The following is a 16,765-nucleotide window of genomic DNA, read 5'->3' on the forward strand; positions in this document are numbered from 1 at the left end:
TGTAAAATCAAAGGGAAAGTGAAAGTTTTATCTTGCAGTCTCCTAATTACAGCAATGTTTTTTGTTTGTGTAGCTACATTTGAGGCAAAATCTTACATAACCCAGCAGGAACTGCCTTTCCAGCTGCATCTGTGTTGTCTGATGCAGCAGCTGGTATAATGCTCATTGTAGCTGCTGTGACATTTTTCTGCATAACTTGCCTGGTGTGAAGGAGAAGGTGAACTACTGACCCAGAAGACTGTGGTCATCCCAAGGGAATGCCAGCAGAACGAGCTCCTACCAGCCTGCAGAGTGAGGAGATTTCTTGCACTAAATGTTATCTGACAGTGAAGGTGGTTTGACTCTCTGGATCGTGGTCATGTATTTGTGTTATTTTATGAGCTTCTGGGCCTGAAGGCAGCCTCAAATGGGAAAAGGCTTTGTAATGCTTTGGCTAAGAAGACACTGCAGTACTTAAAAAAATGGAACCATGTGCATTACACTGTTAGGAGAAGTTAAGCAAACACCTTATCTTTCTCCTCCAGGTTTGTTTTTCTTTTTTTTTTTTTTTTTTTTTTTTTTCGTGTAACATATATTCATGTAAATGGGGCACATTAATGGTGATGCCACATTCCCCAAAACTGCCTAGCTCAGGTTCTGCCTTGAGACAAATACTGTGGGCTTCTCACAGTGCTGCTGCCACATGATCTGCCGGGGAGCAGAGCCTGTTTTGCTCTGCCAGGTGACTGAGGTGTACCCTACCCAGCTTTGTGCTGCAGCCTCTTAATTCTTCCCTTCATTTGGCAACTGGTAGGATGCAGAAGATTCCACTTCCAAAACAGGGAGCTGCAGTGTGCAAAAAAATGGATTTCTTTCTTTAAAGGTAAATTGCTAAGTTTCACCACCACCAGTACAAAATTTTGGTGTCAACAAGGAGATAATTTGCTGCAAGCCTTTTCCATCCATGTCTTCTCCTGCTGCTCTTGTCACAGCTTCCTGAGTCAGCACTGTCAGTTCCCACAACAGCGTCTGTTCCACTTGGGCTGCTCCAGTCACTGAAAGCCCGATTTCCTTCTTGGTGCCTGAAATTGCTTTGCTAGATGGTGGAAGCAGCTGGGATTGATTCATCAAAAAATTCCAGCAGAGCTCAAACTGGTATCTTTGTTAAATTGCTGCTTTCAGCTAGAGCCATAAATAATTTGTTAAAATTACGGGCTCATAGCCCAAATCATGGGAATGCACTTTTATAAGGCAGGATTTCTCACATACACCACTGCTCTGCCTCCCACCAGGAAAACGATCTCCCAGTAGGCAGTGAACTCCCACCCTGATGCTGAAATTAAAGCCGAGCTGCGGCTGGGCTGGGAGCCAGGAAGATTCCACCCCAGCTGCTCTGCCGCCGAGTGGGTCAGTCCCCAGCCTTTATCTTTGTGAAGCAGCATGTGTGAGCTGGCAGCCAGGAGAAACAGGCCATAAAAGGCTCACAGACACCAAATGCAACATGACCAGCATTTTTAAGGGACATTGGGCAGCATTTGTGCAAAGCCTGGCATCCACAAGCCTTAAAACTTCACATTTTGAAGTCCCACTGATACCGCATTAGCAAATTATAAAATAAAAAGACAGCCTTTTCTGCATTCCCAGTGCCTGTTACTAAGAATAAAATGGAAGATGCCAGTGAAATAAGATGAAAAAAATGATTATAACTTAGACAAGCAAGACAGAATTCCAGAGGAAAATCCATCTCTGTGAGCTTGAACCCAAGATGATGACCAGTACAGCATGGTGGAGAGTGCAAGTCTGATGAGAAGGGCCTGAGGGAGCTGGGGGTGTTTAGCCTGAAGAAAAGGAGCCTCAGGAGGGACCTTATCACTCTCTACAACTGCAAGAGAGTGTAGCTAGTGAGGTGCCAGTAACAAGTGACAGGACAAGAGGAAACAGCCTCAAGTTGCACTAGAGGAGGTTTAGATTGGATATTAGGAAAAATCTCTTTCCTGAAATTGTTACCAGGCTTTGGAACAGGCTATCCAGGGAAGTGGTGCAGTCATCATCCCTGGCAGTGTTCAAAAGGTGTGGATGTGGCACCTGGGGCCATGGCTTAGTGTGGGTGTGGCAGTGCTGGGTTTATGGTTGGACTCCATGGTAGAAATCTTTTCCAACCTGAATGATTCAGTCCCGATTTAAATGCTTGCCCTGTTTATCTCCCCAAGATCTTGCTTTGTACTTTTGCAGTGAGTGTCCCTGCCCATTTGCTTTTTTTTGGTCCTTTTAAAAATAAGGTGAAAGCCACACCAGGTCTGAGTTAGTGTCTCTTAAGCTTCAACTTTGTTTCCAATACACTTATGCACTGTTTTATGAGCTCTTGACTCAGTAATTGGATAATTTACTTTCATATTTGCCTAATGAATTTCAGTGGACTTCAGCAATCTGGATATGAATTTCCCTCCAAAAGCATTCAAAGCTGAGTTTCCTACATACACAGATGCCTTATGTAAATTCAATCCAAGAAGTTAATGGTAAATAGGGCAACACATTTTCAAACCACTAAGCTACCCTTCTTTCACATGAGGTCAGCATTCTCCTTGCTCTGCCAGATTCTTTTCCCTCTTGCTTCCATTTAACTAGGAGGTACAATGCAGGGGTGAGAGGTGTTTGAACATAGTGGGTTCTTAGCAAATGATTTGCCCTTCCTTTGTAGACTGCTCAATCTCCCTGTGGTTGCAGCTGTGTTGGCACATTGTTCCTACACTTGGAACCATCTGAGAGAACAGCAACTCCCCATACTTGGGTGATTGTCATCTGAAGTCCTCTGTTCCCCCTTCAACAGAGATGAAAGCTGCAAATTGGCTTTGTGTGTGTCTAGAGCCCTTTGTTTTTCTTTTCATTCTGAAATCAATCATCTTATAGGCTATTGCAGTGCAGAAGCCCAACAATTATCCAGAATTAAAGGGTGAATGGCATGAATGCCTCTGAGACAACACAAAGAGCATGAACTCTGGTATTTTTGAGAGCATAAAAAAAATCTCAAAGTTGGGGATGGGAAGAAAAAGTCAACATCTGGATTTCAACAACTACAATAACCCTTGCTTTTAATGCAAATTTCTTTTCCAATTCCCCATACACAGGAACGTGGTGTGAAATGGGCAGTCCCATACACATATACAGGCTGGGTTGAGAGTGGATTGAGAGCAGCCCAGAGGGGCAACACCTTGGGGGTGTTGGTGGGTGAGCAGCTCAACATGACTCAACAATGGGCCCTGGCAGCCCAAAGGAGTCAGCTGCCTTTCTGGGCTGCACTTGGGCAGCAGGGCAAGGGAGGGGATTTTCCCCCTCTGCTCTGCTCTGGTGAGACCCCACCTGTAGTGCTGCATGCAGCTCTGGGGCCCCCAGCATAAGGGTGTCAACATGTGGAGTAAGTCCAGAGGAGACCATGAAAATGCTGAAAGGACTGGAGCACCTTGGTGTGGAAACAGGCTGAGAGTTGGGATTGTTCAGCCTGGAAAAGAGATGGCTCTGGGGAAACCTCAGAGCTCCTTCCAGTACCTGAAGGGGCTACAAGAGAGCTGGAAAGGGACCTTTGACAAGGGCATGTTAGGATAATGGTGGGGGGGCTTTAACCTGAAAGAGGGAAGGTTTAGATTAGATGATGAATTAGTCATCTTCTTACACAAGTGAAACTGAAGGAAGGAAGGAGAAGCTGTGATTTCTTTGATGATCCAAACCAGGAATCTGAGAAAAATCTATAGAAGGGATGCCAAATACAGAGTGCTCTCATCAGCAGACTGGAAATGTTCATAGCAGCCCTACATTTTCAGCTTCTTTTAGGCATCTTGAATTTACAGATGGAAGAACTTTTCCACAGCCCTGCAGTATTTCATTCCTGGCAGCAACACAGAAGGCACTCACTCTTGGCCTGGTATGTTCTATGGAAGGGGGTCAAGGACAGCACAAGGGGAACAAAATAGTACAAATCTGATCCAGTACATAGCAAAAGAGAGAAAGATGCCAAAATTTTGATACTGAAAGTATCTGGTGTGCCTACCACAGCATCCATTGTGGTTTGGAGCCTATGGACACCATCTAAATTAGAAACACTACTGAGATGACAAACTGCACGAAATTCTGGTGAAGTGCAAAAATGAGAGGAAGAAAAAGGAAAAATTCTGTAATGAGCTCACTGAACTTCTCAAATATCTGCCCAGACACAGTTTCCTAATGAGAGATACATCAGCCCTGTCTGCTGGGAACTGAACTGAGGATGCCAAAGACAAGTCAGACGATAACAACTCAGCTGTCAGATGGGGAGGAGATTTTCAAAGCAGTGCCCTAAAGGGGAAACACCAAAAAAGAGTTTGTAAGAGCAGAAACACTAAGAAAGTAAATTTAATTCAAAAATACCTAAAGCTACAGCAAAGTTTTATGGTTATGAACCTCTGGGCTACAATTCACCAATGCTAAAAAATTAAAATCACAAAAAACATGCAGTGATCTTATCAGCCAAGGACTATGCAGGCATCCATGTTCACTCATATTATAAAAAAGAAACAGAACAGCATGAGTTTCCCAATTTTATTGTAGGAAAGCATGTAAGGGGTTATTTACACTAAATACAACTGGAAAGTATTTCTTCACTGTTTTGTTCACTTGCTAAAAATATACCTCTTTTTAAAAAGAAAAAAACCCTAATTGATTCATGAGCACAGGCAACATTTGGCTGCTGCATTAGAATTTTTCACACATTAGGCCCTTCTAAAAAATCCTACCAAAGGATTGCTACAAATCATAGGAGGTTGCTCAGTCTGCTAAGCCTGGCACACAGACACAATGCACAGACACACTTTCCAACAGGAATGATCATGTTTTAACTGAATTCTTGTCCCTCTGTACTCCCAGCTCACCTCCAGAGGGGAACAATGACAAGCTGCCCAGCTGCTGCTGAACAGTGTGTTTGGCTACTTTGACTGACAAGAAAGACTCTGAGTGCCAAAGTGCTGCTGAACTGGAAATCATAGATTTTCACATCCCACCAAGGCTGGTTCAGGCCATGATCATCACACAGAAACAGGTCCTGTAAAACTTAGTGGTTAGGAATTTTCCAGCTGGTACTTAATCACATTGCTCCTCAAGCAGTACAAAGATGCAACAGGAGACAAACTGCTTTGTTGCTGCTGCAGCTCAGTTAAACTCCACATCCTGCTGACTGAAGTCCTGCCCCTGCACATGAACAACCTGTGCCCTCCCCAGAGCTGGACCAGGTTCAGTACCAGGTGTAGAGAAAGAATGTAGAAAAGCAATTGGCAATTTCCTTCCCCAGGTGCTGTTCCCACACAAGAACAATAGTACTTTTTAGAATATTATTTTTTTGTTAGGAAATTAGGTACCAGTGCACAAATGCAAGTTTTAGACATTAAAAGAAACCCATCAAAACTGAAACAACCAAACCCAAAAAACCCCAGAAACAAACCAACAACCCCCCACAAAATGCTGAACTCCTCAGCTTCACTTCAGAGTATTGTAAAAATAACATTGGTTTATGTGCCCAAGCATTTACATAGTAAATACATAGCAGAAAACCTAGAGGCTGTGGAGAAAGACTTTTGATAGGTAAAAACTGAAGCCCAGTGAAATCACAACTGGAATGCTGATTGAGAACTGTCCTGTTTCTGCTGAGTCAATACAGAAAAACCTGCATTTTCTTGAAATCACTCCTAACTAGCTGAGTAACTCCTGTATTTGCCTGCTGCTTAGAGACCAACTGTTTTTCAGCAGCTTTACTTTGACATCTGACTCCCTTTATGCATGTAAAGGGTGTTTTGGCTTGGTTTGCTATCTTGGACACAGCATCTTGTTTTCATGTAACCCCACAACCCTATAAATAGATTTTTCAGTGCCAGCTTCACCGCCTGGCAGGTTTGGGCATAATGTACACCTTGACAGGTTTGCTGAAAGGGATGGTCCCCTCTATGCCATTTTCAGAGGGTGGGAGAGCCTCCAAGCTCTCACTCCAGGTAGATTTAGGAATTTTGGTAGATGCTTTGCTCCTGTTGGAATTGTAAGCCAGCAGCAATCGTACTTCAATCTGACATGGCTCTGCAGAGAAAAAAAATAGAACAATCCAAACATGATTGTCATTGCACAGTCAATGAACAGTGAACAATCAGCATCAAATGGATTTCAATTTCATGTATGCTGGGTATGTACAGAGCTGTTCTGGAGTGACCAGAATCCAGTCAAGTGTCTGAAAACCAGATTTGTTACATTTTCTTTATGGACTGTACTGGTTTGGGCTGGGATAATTTTCCTTCATAGTACCTCACATGATGCCTTGTTTTGGATTTGTGACCAAAATAGTGTTGATAACACAGGGATGTTGTAACTATTGCTGCACAGGGTAATACCCATGAGTTTTCTCACATTGCCCTTCTGATCCTCTACCTGTCCCACTGGGGAGTGAGCACCAGGTGGTGTGCAGGACTTAACTGTGTAACAGGGATAACCCATAACAGGACCACATTAATGAAACCTGCTGAAACCCACAGGATTTTAAGATGTCATGCCCAGAACAGCAGGGGGTCTCCAGCTGAGACATCATCAACACCAGACAGAACACAAGAAATAACCCTTTTGCACACTTCAGCCAACACCTCCCTGAGCTCACCTTTTCATCACTCCACCAACTCTTATTTGCAGCCTGCAGTCACCTCTTTCATTTCTGCTCTATGCCTGGGACTTAATCAGTGCTTTGCATTTGGGCATCCTCCTTCCCTAGCACACTCTTTCCACTGGTCTTTAATTCATTGTCTTGAATTAAGGCAATTTCTCCACTTTGAATTCTGACTCTGTTTCCTGAGCCCCTCCCAGCTGTTTTATATGCCCAAGTGCCAATGTCAAAGTTAATGATTAAAATAATGCCTAGAACAGAATCCCTCAGGGCCCTGCTTAAAATGCCCTTCCAGTGAACAATGCAACAAGTAGAAGTAAGGACTTCAGCTCCCTCTGGTGAAGTAATAGGATCAACCCTTAAGCCCAGATACTTCCAGTCCTAGAAAGAAGACCATGTTTTCTTCTCCAAAACAAAACAAAGACAGCAGGATGAGTGAGTACACCATGGAAGTACTATATTAAAAAAGGGTATGTGAAGGAACACAGCAATAAACAAAATTCTGTTGGTTAAAGAAAAAAATCTACAAATCCAATGAAAAATTGCTCAGAAAAAAACCTCTGAGAGGCAATCTCATGTTTGAATGAAGGTGAAGGGATTATAAGAAAACTGGACAAAGGGAACTGTGAATTAAATACACTCAGCTTTTGTTGTTGGAAGTCCACAAGCCAATTACTGAATTGCTTCCATGGGGAAGTGTGAACAGCAGCTGAGACTGAATGTAAATGTTGGAGTCACATCATCATCAGAGCTAAAGGGGGGGGGGGTTTAAGGCTTTAAAAGGGTGAAAGGCAAATCAGCAATGAAATTGTACTGCTGTACTGTACTCTGCCACACTCAAGATACTGTAAGACCTGAAACAATGACTTACAAAAAATCAGTTTACTGTGGTCCCTTGCCTTTACCTGGGGATGCAGACCTGGCTCCAAGAGCTGACTTTGCTCTGCACACCAGTGGGTGCCCTCACCTTGAACACAGCTTTCATATGAAGGCTCCCAGGGCTCCTCCAAGACAGCAGCCTCTCTATTTCCCTACAGAGCAGCAGTGCCTGATAAACACGGGGCTGTAACTGCCCAAAGGGCTGATCAACACCAAGGGCAGCACCAACCACAGCTGCAGACCCCAGGGTCCTCAGAGCTCCCCAGACTGTGGGTATGGAACTTGTGTCTAATGGAAGTGCAGCCACACAGCCACATAATGTGTATCACTAATGTTACCTGTCCAGGCTGTGTGTGAGAGGTAGACCTGAGTTATCAGCCTGTGCCTCCCAGGGCCAGGATTTCGGAAGTCAGCTGGTTTAGGATGGATTAGCTGTGCTTGTCCATCTGGATACAACACCTAGAGGGCAAACAAAACAAAAAAAAACCTAAGAAAACAGCAAAGGAATGACAACTGCACTGGGGATCTGCATAGCAGAACAGTGCATTACTTGATTGTTTTCTGTTTGAGTCAGAAAGGCAAGACAAGCAGGCTTTAGCTGGGAGCCAGGAGCACAGCTGCCCTGGATGAAACAGCCACATGCTGCCATTCAAACCCACAGCACAGGTGGAAAAAGGCCACACAGACATCAGCTTCTTCCACTGCATTGTAACTGAGGTGTTTGTTTCTCTGCTAAGCAGTGATGCTGCATATTTTACTTGGATCATACCACTCCTACCTCCTCAGCTGCATCTAAAACTAGTGATTCAGCAGCAGGAAGAAACCCTGGAAATACAGAGAGCCAAGGGCCTGCATATTTTTGTGCCACTTGGAACAACTTCTTTTACTCCTCATCCTCCCACTAGACCAGCTGGAAGTTCATCAGCATTTGTTGGTGTTCATGTCCATAACATGCACAGTGCAAGTGGAAGTGACATCCAAGTGCTCAAAGCAAAGTCTCAGAACTGCACCCAAGTCAACTCTCAGTGCACTAGAGACAAACCAGTTTCTGAATGAGTGGTCAAAAGACAGAAATCCAGCATTGTTACTAATAAAGTGTATCATTACCTGCAGTCTAAAAGTATTGACATCCTTAAAGAAACTCCTTCCAAGACATAATCCTGTTTGTATTTATGTCAAATGACTCCTCACCTGAACTTTAACACTTCCTTGGGGATCCTGCACATGTTCCAGAGTTGCATCAATATCCAGTGCCACAACCAATCCCGATGTAAATCTCAGGGGATTATCAGATTCACCAGTTGGCTCAATGATATTTGCAGTGGCTCTATGGAGCTGTTAGGGACAAAATGATTGGCAAAATAAGGAGGTGGGGAAAAGAAATTAAAAAAAAAAAAGTAGTTACTACTGTTCCTAACATGGATGTGCATAAACTTTGGATTTTTTTTTTTATATTGCCAGGAATTACTAAATTTTCCATGTTTTTAACAGTAGTCCTGAGGATGGTAGATATGAAGACAAAGAAAAAATAATTAACACTTGTGTCATACCAAGACCCTGAATAAAGGCTTTATGGTATATTAGAAAGTAGTCAGATGCTGAGACAGTCCACATGAATATTGCATTTTACTTTTCTGTTAAACCAACCTGCTCTGGAAGAGGAAGGTGGAGGAAGGTACTTTGCCGCAGTGTTGTCTGAAGAATCTTCACCACTTCTGAAGGCTTGGATGTCACAAGTCTGGGCATTAAGTCCAGCAACTTATCGACAAAACTGCCTTGCATGTGTGGGAGCTCAGAGATGAAACATCTGTGTCAGGAATAGATTAAAACCCAAACACATTTTTCAACTTTTTCACAGTATTGTTTTTTTTAGTCAAGCTACTTAATCCTTCTACTTAGTTGTAATGACAGAAATAGATACCTACATTCCTCTTCTGATGTTCTCATACCTAAGAGATTACTTTGGCTACTTGTGTTGGGACCATGCCTTGTGCTCAGACACCATCAGGGGTTATGTGGTGTGGGCAGCAGGTCAAAGGAGGGGATTCTCCTCCTCGTCTGCCCTCATGAGATCCCACCTGGAGTACCGTGCCCAGTTCTGGAGTTCCCAGTGTAAGATGGACAGAGGAGACCATGAAGATGCTCAGAGGGCTGGAGCACCTCTGTTATGAAAACAGGCTGCAAGAGTTGGGAATGTTCAGCCTGGAGGAGGCTCCAGGGAGAGCTTATTGCAAAGAGGGCTTATAAAAAAAGACTTTACACAGGCAGATTGTGATAGGACAAATGGGAGTGGTTTTAAACCTCAAGAAGGAAGATTTAAATTCAGTGTTAGGAGATTCTTCATGTGAGGGTAGTGAGGCACTGGCACAGGTTGCTCAGAAAAACTCTGGATGCCCCTGGAAATCTCCAAGACCAGGCTGGATAGATCTCTGGTCTAGTGGAAGGCATCCCTTCAGGGCAGTTGGAACAAGATGGTCTTTAAGGTCCCTTCCAAACTAAACCATTCCATGATTCTGTGATTCTATGATTTTATGACTCAGCAGGGAATTGGATAGCTAGTCCAGAGCTACAGACATCCTTAGTTGGCTGAACAGAATTTTATTTCTAGTTCTGACTAAACTCACATTTATTATCAGCTTGGCAGTGGTGGCTAGTTAACTGATAAGAAAACAGGACCAAATCTGCCCTCTACTAATGCCCAGCTGGAGCTGGAGATCAGAACTGTTCATTTCCTGTGTATCTTTTCCTCACACTGAGTCTCAGGATCAGCAGAACTCATCACTGTTTCACAGAATCAGAACCTTAGAATGGTTTGGGTTGGAAGGGACTTTAATTAGCAGGGACATCTTTCACTAGAATCTATCTGATCATGCAAATTGGCACTTAGTACATCTATTCTCTCTGGAAATAAAACTGACTACAAAGAGGTGGCAAAAGCAGTAAACAGGGCCAGAAAAGATACCGCAGAATTCTTGTCTGACTTATTGCTACTTGTTGAGTACATCAAGGGTAATCTGCTTTTCATTAATCTTTGAAAGGTCAAAACACTTGCAGGACTCCAGGAGATGGAATAACAAAAAAGAAAAAAAGAAATTAAGTATTTATCAAAACAGCATCCACCCAAAGTAGATAAACCCATATAAATAATTTTTAAAAAAATCAGCTATTGTATAAAAAATTAATTCAGAGCTCATGTTTCTGAAGTTCCAGCATAATATCCCGATGTTAAGGACTTTAACTACAAAGGTACTTCTGGCTTTATTATTATCCCTTGACAGTCCCCAATGTAGGACAGCAGGCAAGTGAGATGTGAAGAGATGAAAAACAAAGTGAATATCCCCCTGATGACAATGGTGGTGGGACTTTCTAACAAAGTGAAGAAGCAATGGAGTTTGTCACCTCTGAAAGGAATCCACTTCTTGCAGGAATTTTTCACACATCCCAAAAAGAGGTTCCACTCTGTAATGAAAATGATATTCCTTGGTTTACTTTTAAAGAAAGAAAAATGCCTCTATGGCTATACATATTAGGTGGTATGGAATCCCATTAAAACTCCTAAAAACAGGAACATCTTACAGCTTTTGAACCAAAAAAGTGTTCCTCACTTATATATATATCCCCCTCTCACAAAAAGTCCCATTTACATAAGGCACTAATTAAGTTCTCAAAGCCACTGTTAGAAAATACTCATTTTCCACCTATAAAACAAGAGGTTAAAAGGCAAATATATTATGGACCTCCATGGTAACACAATAAATTGATGGCAACAAACCTGAAACTGAAGTAAACTAGGACAGTAACTAACTTGCTCTAATTCCACCAGCTGAAGTTCTCATTCTATAGTCATATCACTTCTTTAACTTCAGCAGCCAAAACAAACCACTCAGACCTCTCGTGTACCTAAGCCTGCACAGGAGCAGTTTCTGTCTGAGTCACACACAGCAGCTACAGATCAGTCAGGAGGGCAATGCTTTCCCAATGCTAAAAATTCAGCAATGAATAGCTAATGAAGTAAACATGTTTGGTGCATTCTTTTGATACATGACTTTTTCTCATTTAAACAGGACCCAAATATCAACTCTACAATGTTCTTAACCTAATTGTATGTTAATAAATGAGAGAACTCAACCCCCAAAACTCATCTTCCCAATATTTTTGTCATCTAATTGAGGATTGTGTCCCTACACAGATGCATCAAAGGAAAAGAAGGCTCTTTGCTCTGAATTACTCTAGCAAATGGTTATTGGCATGCTGCCCTGTTATGTGTCTCATTTATTCTTGCTGGCTTTTTAAACAAAGTCTAAGGACAGTTATCTTAGAGGTAAGCCCAAGAAGATCCTTAGCCAGGTGATCCTTACCCTCTGGTGGTACGGGCAGTCACTATCAGCTGCAAGGCCTTTGCTTGCAGCCTCATGTGGTGAATAATGACCACCTGTCTACTTTCCACTCCGCTGTACATGAACTCCATTTTGTAAGTTTCTTCCAGGATCTGCCAGACAGACACCACAGGGATAAAAATCATCAGAATGTTAAGCCCTGGTACAACCATGATCTCCAGATTCTGGTATTTTTATCTCATCTGAAGAACACATAAACAAGAGGAAGCGTTCAAATTAATACAGTTGAATTCAGTATGACTGTGCAGATGTCAAGAACTTTCAAGTTATTTAACAGGGAATAGTCCCTCACCTAGCACTGCTAGCAAGTGATCTACATTCACCATCACAACAGAAAACACTTTCCAGGGGGTTCATGCACTACTCAAGAGGGCACCCAAGACAAACATTTCAATCAGAGATGATTTCAAAAGGTGAATGGCTTTTGTTTCTACTATCAACAGAAGAGAAGGCTTTGATCCACAGCAGTACCTATCTATTCCATCTTAATTACCTAAAGACTCAAAATATCAGCAGAGCTTCCCAACAAATGCACGAACCTGCTTCAACCCTAATTTGTTACCAGACTACTGAAGAGTTTGTTTCTTTACCTTTTTTCAGGGCTTAGCTTCAGTTTTTCCAAGATCTGATCATTTATACTTCACAGAATCAGAATAACTCAGACTGGATGGGACCTCCAGAGGTCATCTAGCCCAGTTCTCTGCCCAGAGCAGGTCTCATTAGATCTGCTAACTCAGGACTACATCAAATTGCAAACACTTCCAATGACAGAGATTCCTCCCACCTCTCTGGGCAACAGTATTTAACCATCTTTACAGAAAATTTTCCCTTTATAGCTAATCAAAATTTCTCATCATTTGCCAATTGTCCAGAGTAGTCTGGCCCTGACTCATTTATATCCTGTAATGATACAGTGCCAGACAGATGTGAATCTATACTGAAGCCTGCTCTTCTCCAGGCTGCAAAACTCCAGCTCTCTCAGCCTTTCCTTGCAGGTAATGTGCTCCAGCCCTGACCATATTGGTGGCCTCTGCTGAATTTGCCCCAGTTTGTCAGCATCTTCCTTCTACTGGGCAGGTAACACACAACACAGCCCTCCAGATGGCACCTCTCTAGAGCTGGATCATTTTCCAAACCAAGTCATCCCAACTGCAGTTGGCCTCCTGCAATGCCTCACATTCAAAGTACTGCACATGATGAGGTTCACATCATCCCAGTTCCCCAGTCTGCCCAGACCAGCAGCCATGCCCTCCAGCATATCAACTGGCTCCTCAATTTGCAGGACTCTTACCTATTTGTTCAGCCACAATCCTGCAAGTCTGATGAAAAAGAAATGATGGGAGACTGTATCCAGTCTTTGCAACTTCCACTGCCCTCCTCTTGTTCACAGTCCCCTCACCACAGAGAGCAGTGATGGTGGTCAGCTATAATTTGCTCTTGAGAAATGCAATTTGGCTGTTCCAAGTAGCTTTGTTGATCTTGTTTATGAACAGCTTTTAAAAGCATTTGGTGTACAGCTTTCCCCAGGAAAGGGGCAAGGACAAGCAGCCAACAGTTTTCTGGATCTTCTTTCTTATTCTTCTGGAAGATGAGTGTGATATTTGCTTTTTTACAGTGGTCATGAACTTCCCTCCCTCACCACACATCCTTTGCAGAGAAGAGAAATTACCCAGTTTGAGGGACTAAGATTTACTTGGACAGACTATGGCAGTGGAAGGTTAGGAGTGTATTATTGTTCCATGGCCAACAAAGACTCCTACCCAAGGACTGGCCTCTGTGCAGGCTCAGCTGCTTCCACCCTCACCTGTTTTGCTGCAGCAGATGCCAATGCATTCTGTTTCAGGTACAGGGGAGCTGCCACATTCCACAACTTTTCCTGCAAGGCCTTCAAGAAAAAAAAATGAAATTATGATAAATATCCAACTCAGTCTAAACAGTTGGTTGAAAAAGCATGCCAAAGCTTTCTTTTGTGCTTTTAAATACACAGAGAACCAAGGCCTCAAAAATATACATTGTTCTATAAAAAACCAAAGATACCTACATAACTAGAAAATATAAAGGAAGTTGAGAACAATATTAACAAAGCTGTGAATGACAGAAGCCAAACTCCCTGTACTTCACAAAGACAACCAACAGCCCACTTGTTATCAATCCCCTGAGACCAAGATCGGCAATCTCAGAGAGGAGGCAAGAAGTGGAAACAATAACAACTGATAACAATAACAAACACACTTACTTCCACAGCCACATTTCTGAACCTTCCTCTGCTCTACCAAAGATCCTGGAGCTACTATGAATATTGTGTCTGGTTCAGCCACTGATACTGATTTTACAAAAACCCAAAAAACCAAAAACCCAAATAACCCCCCCAAAACCCCAAACAATCAAAAAACCCAAACCAAACAAAAACCAACCAACCAATCAAGAAACAAACAAAAAAAAAATCCCAAAACAAAACAAAAAAACCTCACCCAGCTCTCTACCATACCCTATTTGCTTTTTGCTTTATGTTTAAAACAATGTAGAAAGCTTGACTGGATGATTTATATCACTGCCTCCTTTTTGAAACTGCCTGTTCCTAGACACAGCTATGCATAAGGCTGTAGCCAAAGCTCAAGAACATACAGACTGTATCCTCCACCCAGGCTGGCTCAAGAATCCCAGTTAGCTAACCCTAAATTCACAGGGTATGTAGAGCCTTTAAAAGTATGGAACCTTTTGAGCCTTGAGAGGCTGGGAAACTTTTTCCCCCAGCAGCTTTTTTTTTCTTTTGGGAAAAGAAGCAACTGGAAAGAATCCATTGAAAAGGGTTACTTTCAGATTCTCTGCAGTACTGGAATTTCTAATTGTATTGTATGGGTGGAGGGTGTTCCTGCCTGTAAGAAGAGGTCCAGAATTAGATGATTCTCAAAATCCCTTCCAACCCAAGACATTCTGTGACTCCTGATATTATCAGTCACTTTTCATTCCATGCACATTACTGACTCCTCTGCATCACTGATCTATTGATTGTTACACAGCTCAAGCCAAGAATGGCTGATGCAGCTTTTACCCTTCTTCCAAACAGAGCACATCTCTGCCAGATGCAAAAACCAGCAGGTTCATTCCAGTCAAATCCCAGAGAAGGGCAACAAAGCTATCTCCAAATGCTAGTCCTCTGCCTGCACAGCCCATTTTACTTTGGATTTATCTGGATTGTACTGAACTGTAGCACTACTCATCTGAAATACCTTTGGGTGATAAATACATTCCGGGGATTTGAGGCCTGCCATGAGATATGCCAACTGGCAACTATGTATTAGCAAAGCAACTGCAATCCCTCCTTGGTTTTACATAACAAAGCTTTCATGGAGTCCCTTCTGGAAACCTGTCTTCTGCTTGCTTTAGTTCTTGCTTTATTGTGTGTAAGTTACACTGAATCACCAAAGAATGCCAAGAGACTAATTTAAATACTGCTGCCAGCTTACAGCCCTGAGCAATCTGACCCACTGGAATCCCTGACCATGGCAGAGGTTGGAACTAGAGGGTCCCTTCCAACTCAAGATTTTCTATGAAGTAAAAAATTAGGTCCTGTTTACACCAAGAAGTTGACTTTGAAAAGGGGCTTTTGCAAAGGATTGCTGCAACAGTGTCTAAGTAGCCACTTATCCTGCTAATACTAAATAGATAGATCATTTCAGCACTATGAAAGAAAGCATGACTGATATTTAGCTCAATCAAGTCTTAAGAACTCCTTTGGCACTGGTGCCAATAAAGCTATCTGCAAATCACCATCTACATAAATAGCACTCATAGCAGTAGTCTAATAAAACCATTCCAGTCACCACCAGCAGGGAAAAGTTACTCTCCTAACACAGCTGCCCTCAGTGTGACTTCTGTCAGATAATAAACTCTGCACTGACAAAATGCTCGTGAACCAACATAAGCCCTAGGTACAGCAGCAGAGGTCTGCATTGGCAAATTTACTGCATAAATTATTTGCCACAGGAGGGAAGCAGGATTATTAGAAATCCACAGAACCTGCTCTTTCATCACACATCACTTTTCAGCATGAACATCAAAACATGAAAGCATGCCACTGTGATGGACTGGGGGCATTTTTGAACAGCTCAAAAAAACCCAGATGAAGTCAAACCTTGATGAGCAGCAGCTGACATTGAAGGTAAGTTGCAGTGAAATCTGCCATCCCTGCCAGTTCTGACTGCAGCTCTCCAAGCCTCTGAAGATCACTGAAGCACATGGGGAAAAAAAAAAAAAAAAAAAAAAAAAAAGAGAAAATAATGTTGAGACAGAGAACAGTTTAATCGAAACACACTCAGAAGGCAGTGACAATAAAGCCAGCTATTCCTGCTGCCTGCTTTTATTAGAGCAGGCACCAGGAACAGCAGCAAAACACACACCACAAACCAGTCTGCACCTGGGGACTCGGCATGTCCCTTCCTTGGGGAAGCTGCCACCAGCACAGCAGTGGAAGCAGTGACTCTGTCAACCCACATTACTCTGCAGCCCCGTGGGAACCACACAGAGTGGCAGCTCCAGATTTAACTTAAAACACTCCAGCCTTCTACAGCAGCTAACAACCCATTTGTGTGACACTGCTGGGAAATCAAACTATTCATGTTGGCTAAGAAAGGTTGTTTGGAACGTGTCAGGCTCATGCAACCAAGTGTATCTGAAACAGAGCTGCCCTTTTAAGCCAAGTTAGAATCTGATGTACTGATATTTTTCCAACTAGATGGTGTGTGTTGTCTGATATTTCTTGTAAATCACACAGCAATATAAGAAGCTTTTAATATTATAGAACAAAATTGTCAGTCAATGGAACCAAAAAAGGCTTTAGTTCTCTACT

General features: G+C 42.6%; 1 protein-coding gene across 2 annotated transcripts in view; it reads right to left on the reverse strand.

Annotated features, from left to right (window-relative positions):
• Window positions 1-4,534: 4,534 nt before the first annotated feature.
• Window positions 4,535-16,765, reverse strand: part of INTS4 (integrator complex subunit 4) — a 31,841-nt gene continuing 19,610 nt past the window's right edge. For both annotated transcript variants that reach the window (XM_079315054.1, XM_079315055.1), the window contains exons 16-23: window positions 16,052-16,145; window positions 13,721-13,801; window positions 11,878-12,008; window positions 10,919-10,978; window positions 9,167-9,326; window positions 8,711-8,854; window positions 7,858-7,978; window positions 4,535-6,069 (exon numbers count right to left, since the gene is read on the reverse strand). In XM_079315054.1, the coding sequence (XP_079171180.1) occupies window positions 5,876-6,069; window positions 7,858-7,978; window positions 8,711-8,854; window positions 9,167-9,326; window positions 10,919-10,978; window positions 11,878-12,008; window positions 13,721-13,801; window positions 16,052-16,145 (985 nt within the window). In that variant the 3' untranslated portion in view covers window positions 4,535-5,875. The remainder of the gene's footprint in view (window positions 6,070-7,857; window positions 7,979-8,710; window positions 8,855-9,166; window positions 9,327-10,918; window positions 10,979-11,877; window positions 12,009-13,720; window positions 13,802-16,051; window positions 16,146-16,765) is intronic.

The sequence above is a fragment of the Erithacus rubecula genome (assembly GCF_903797595.1).
Source record: "Erithacus rubecula genome assembly, chromosome: 1".
NCBI classification, from domain to species: Eukaryota; Metazoa; Chordata; class Aves; order Passeriformes; family Muscicapidae; genus Erithacus; species Erithacus rubecula.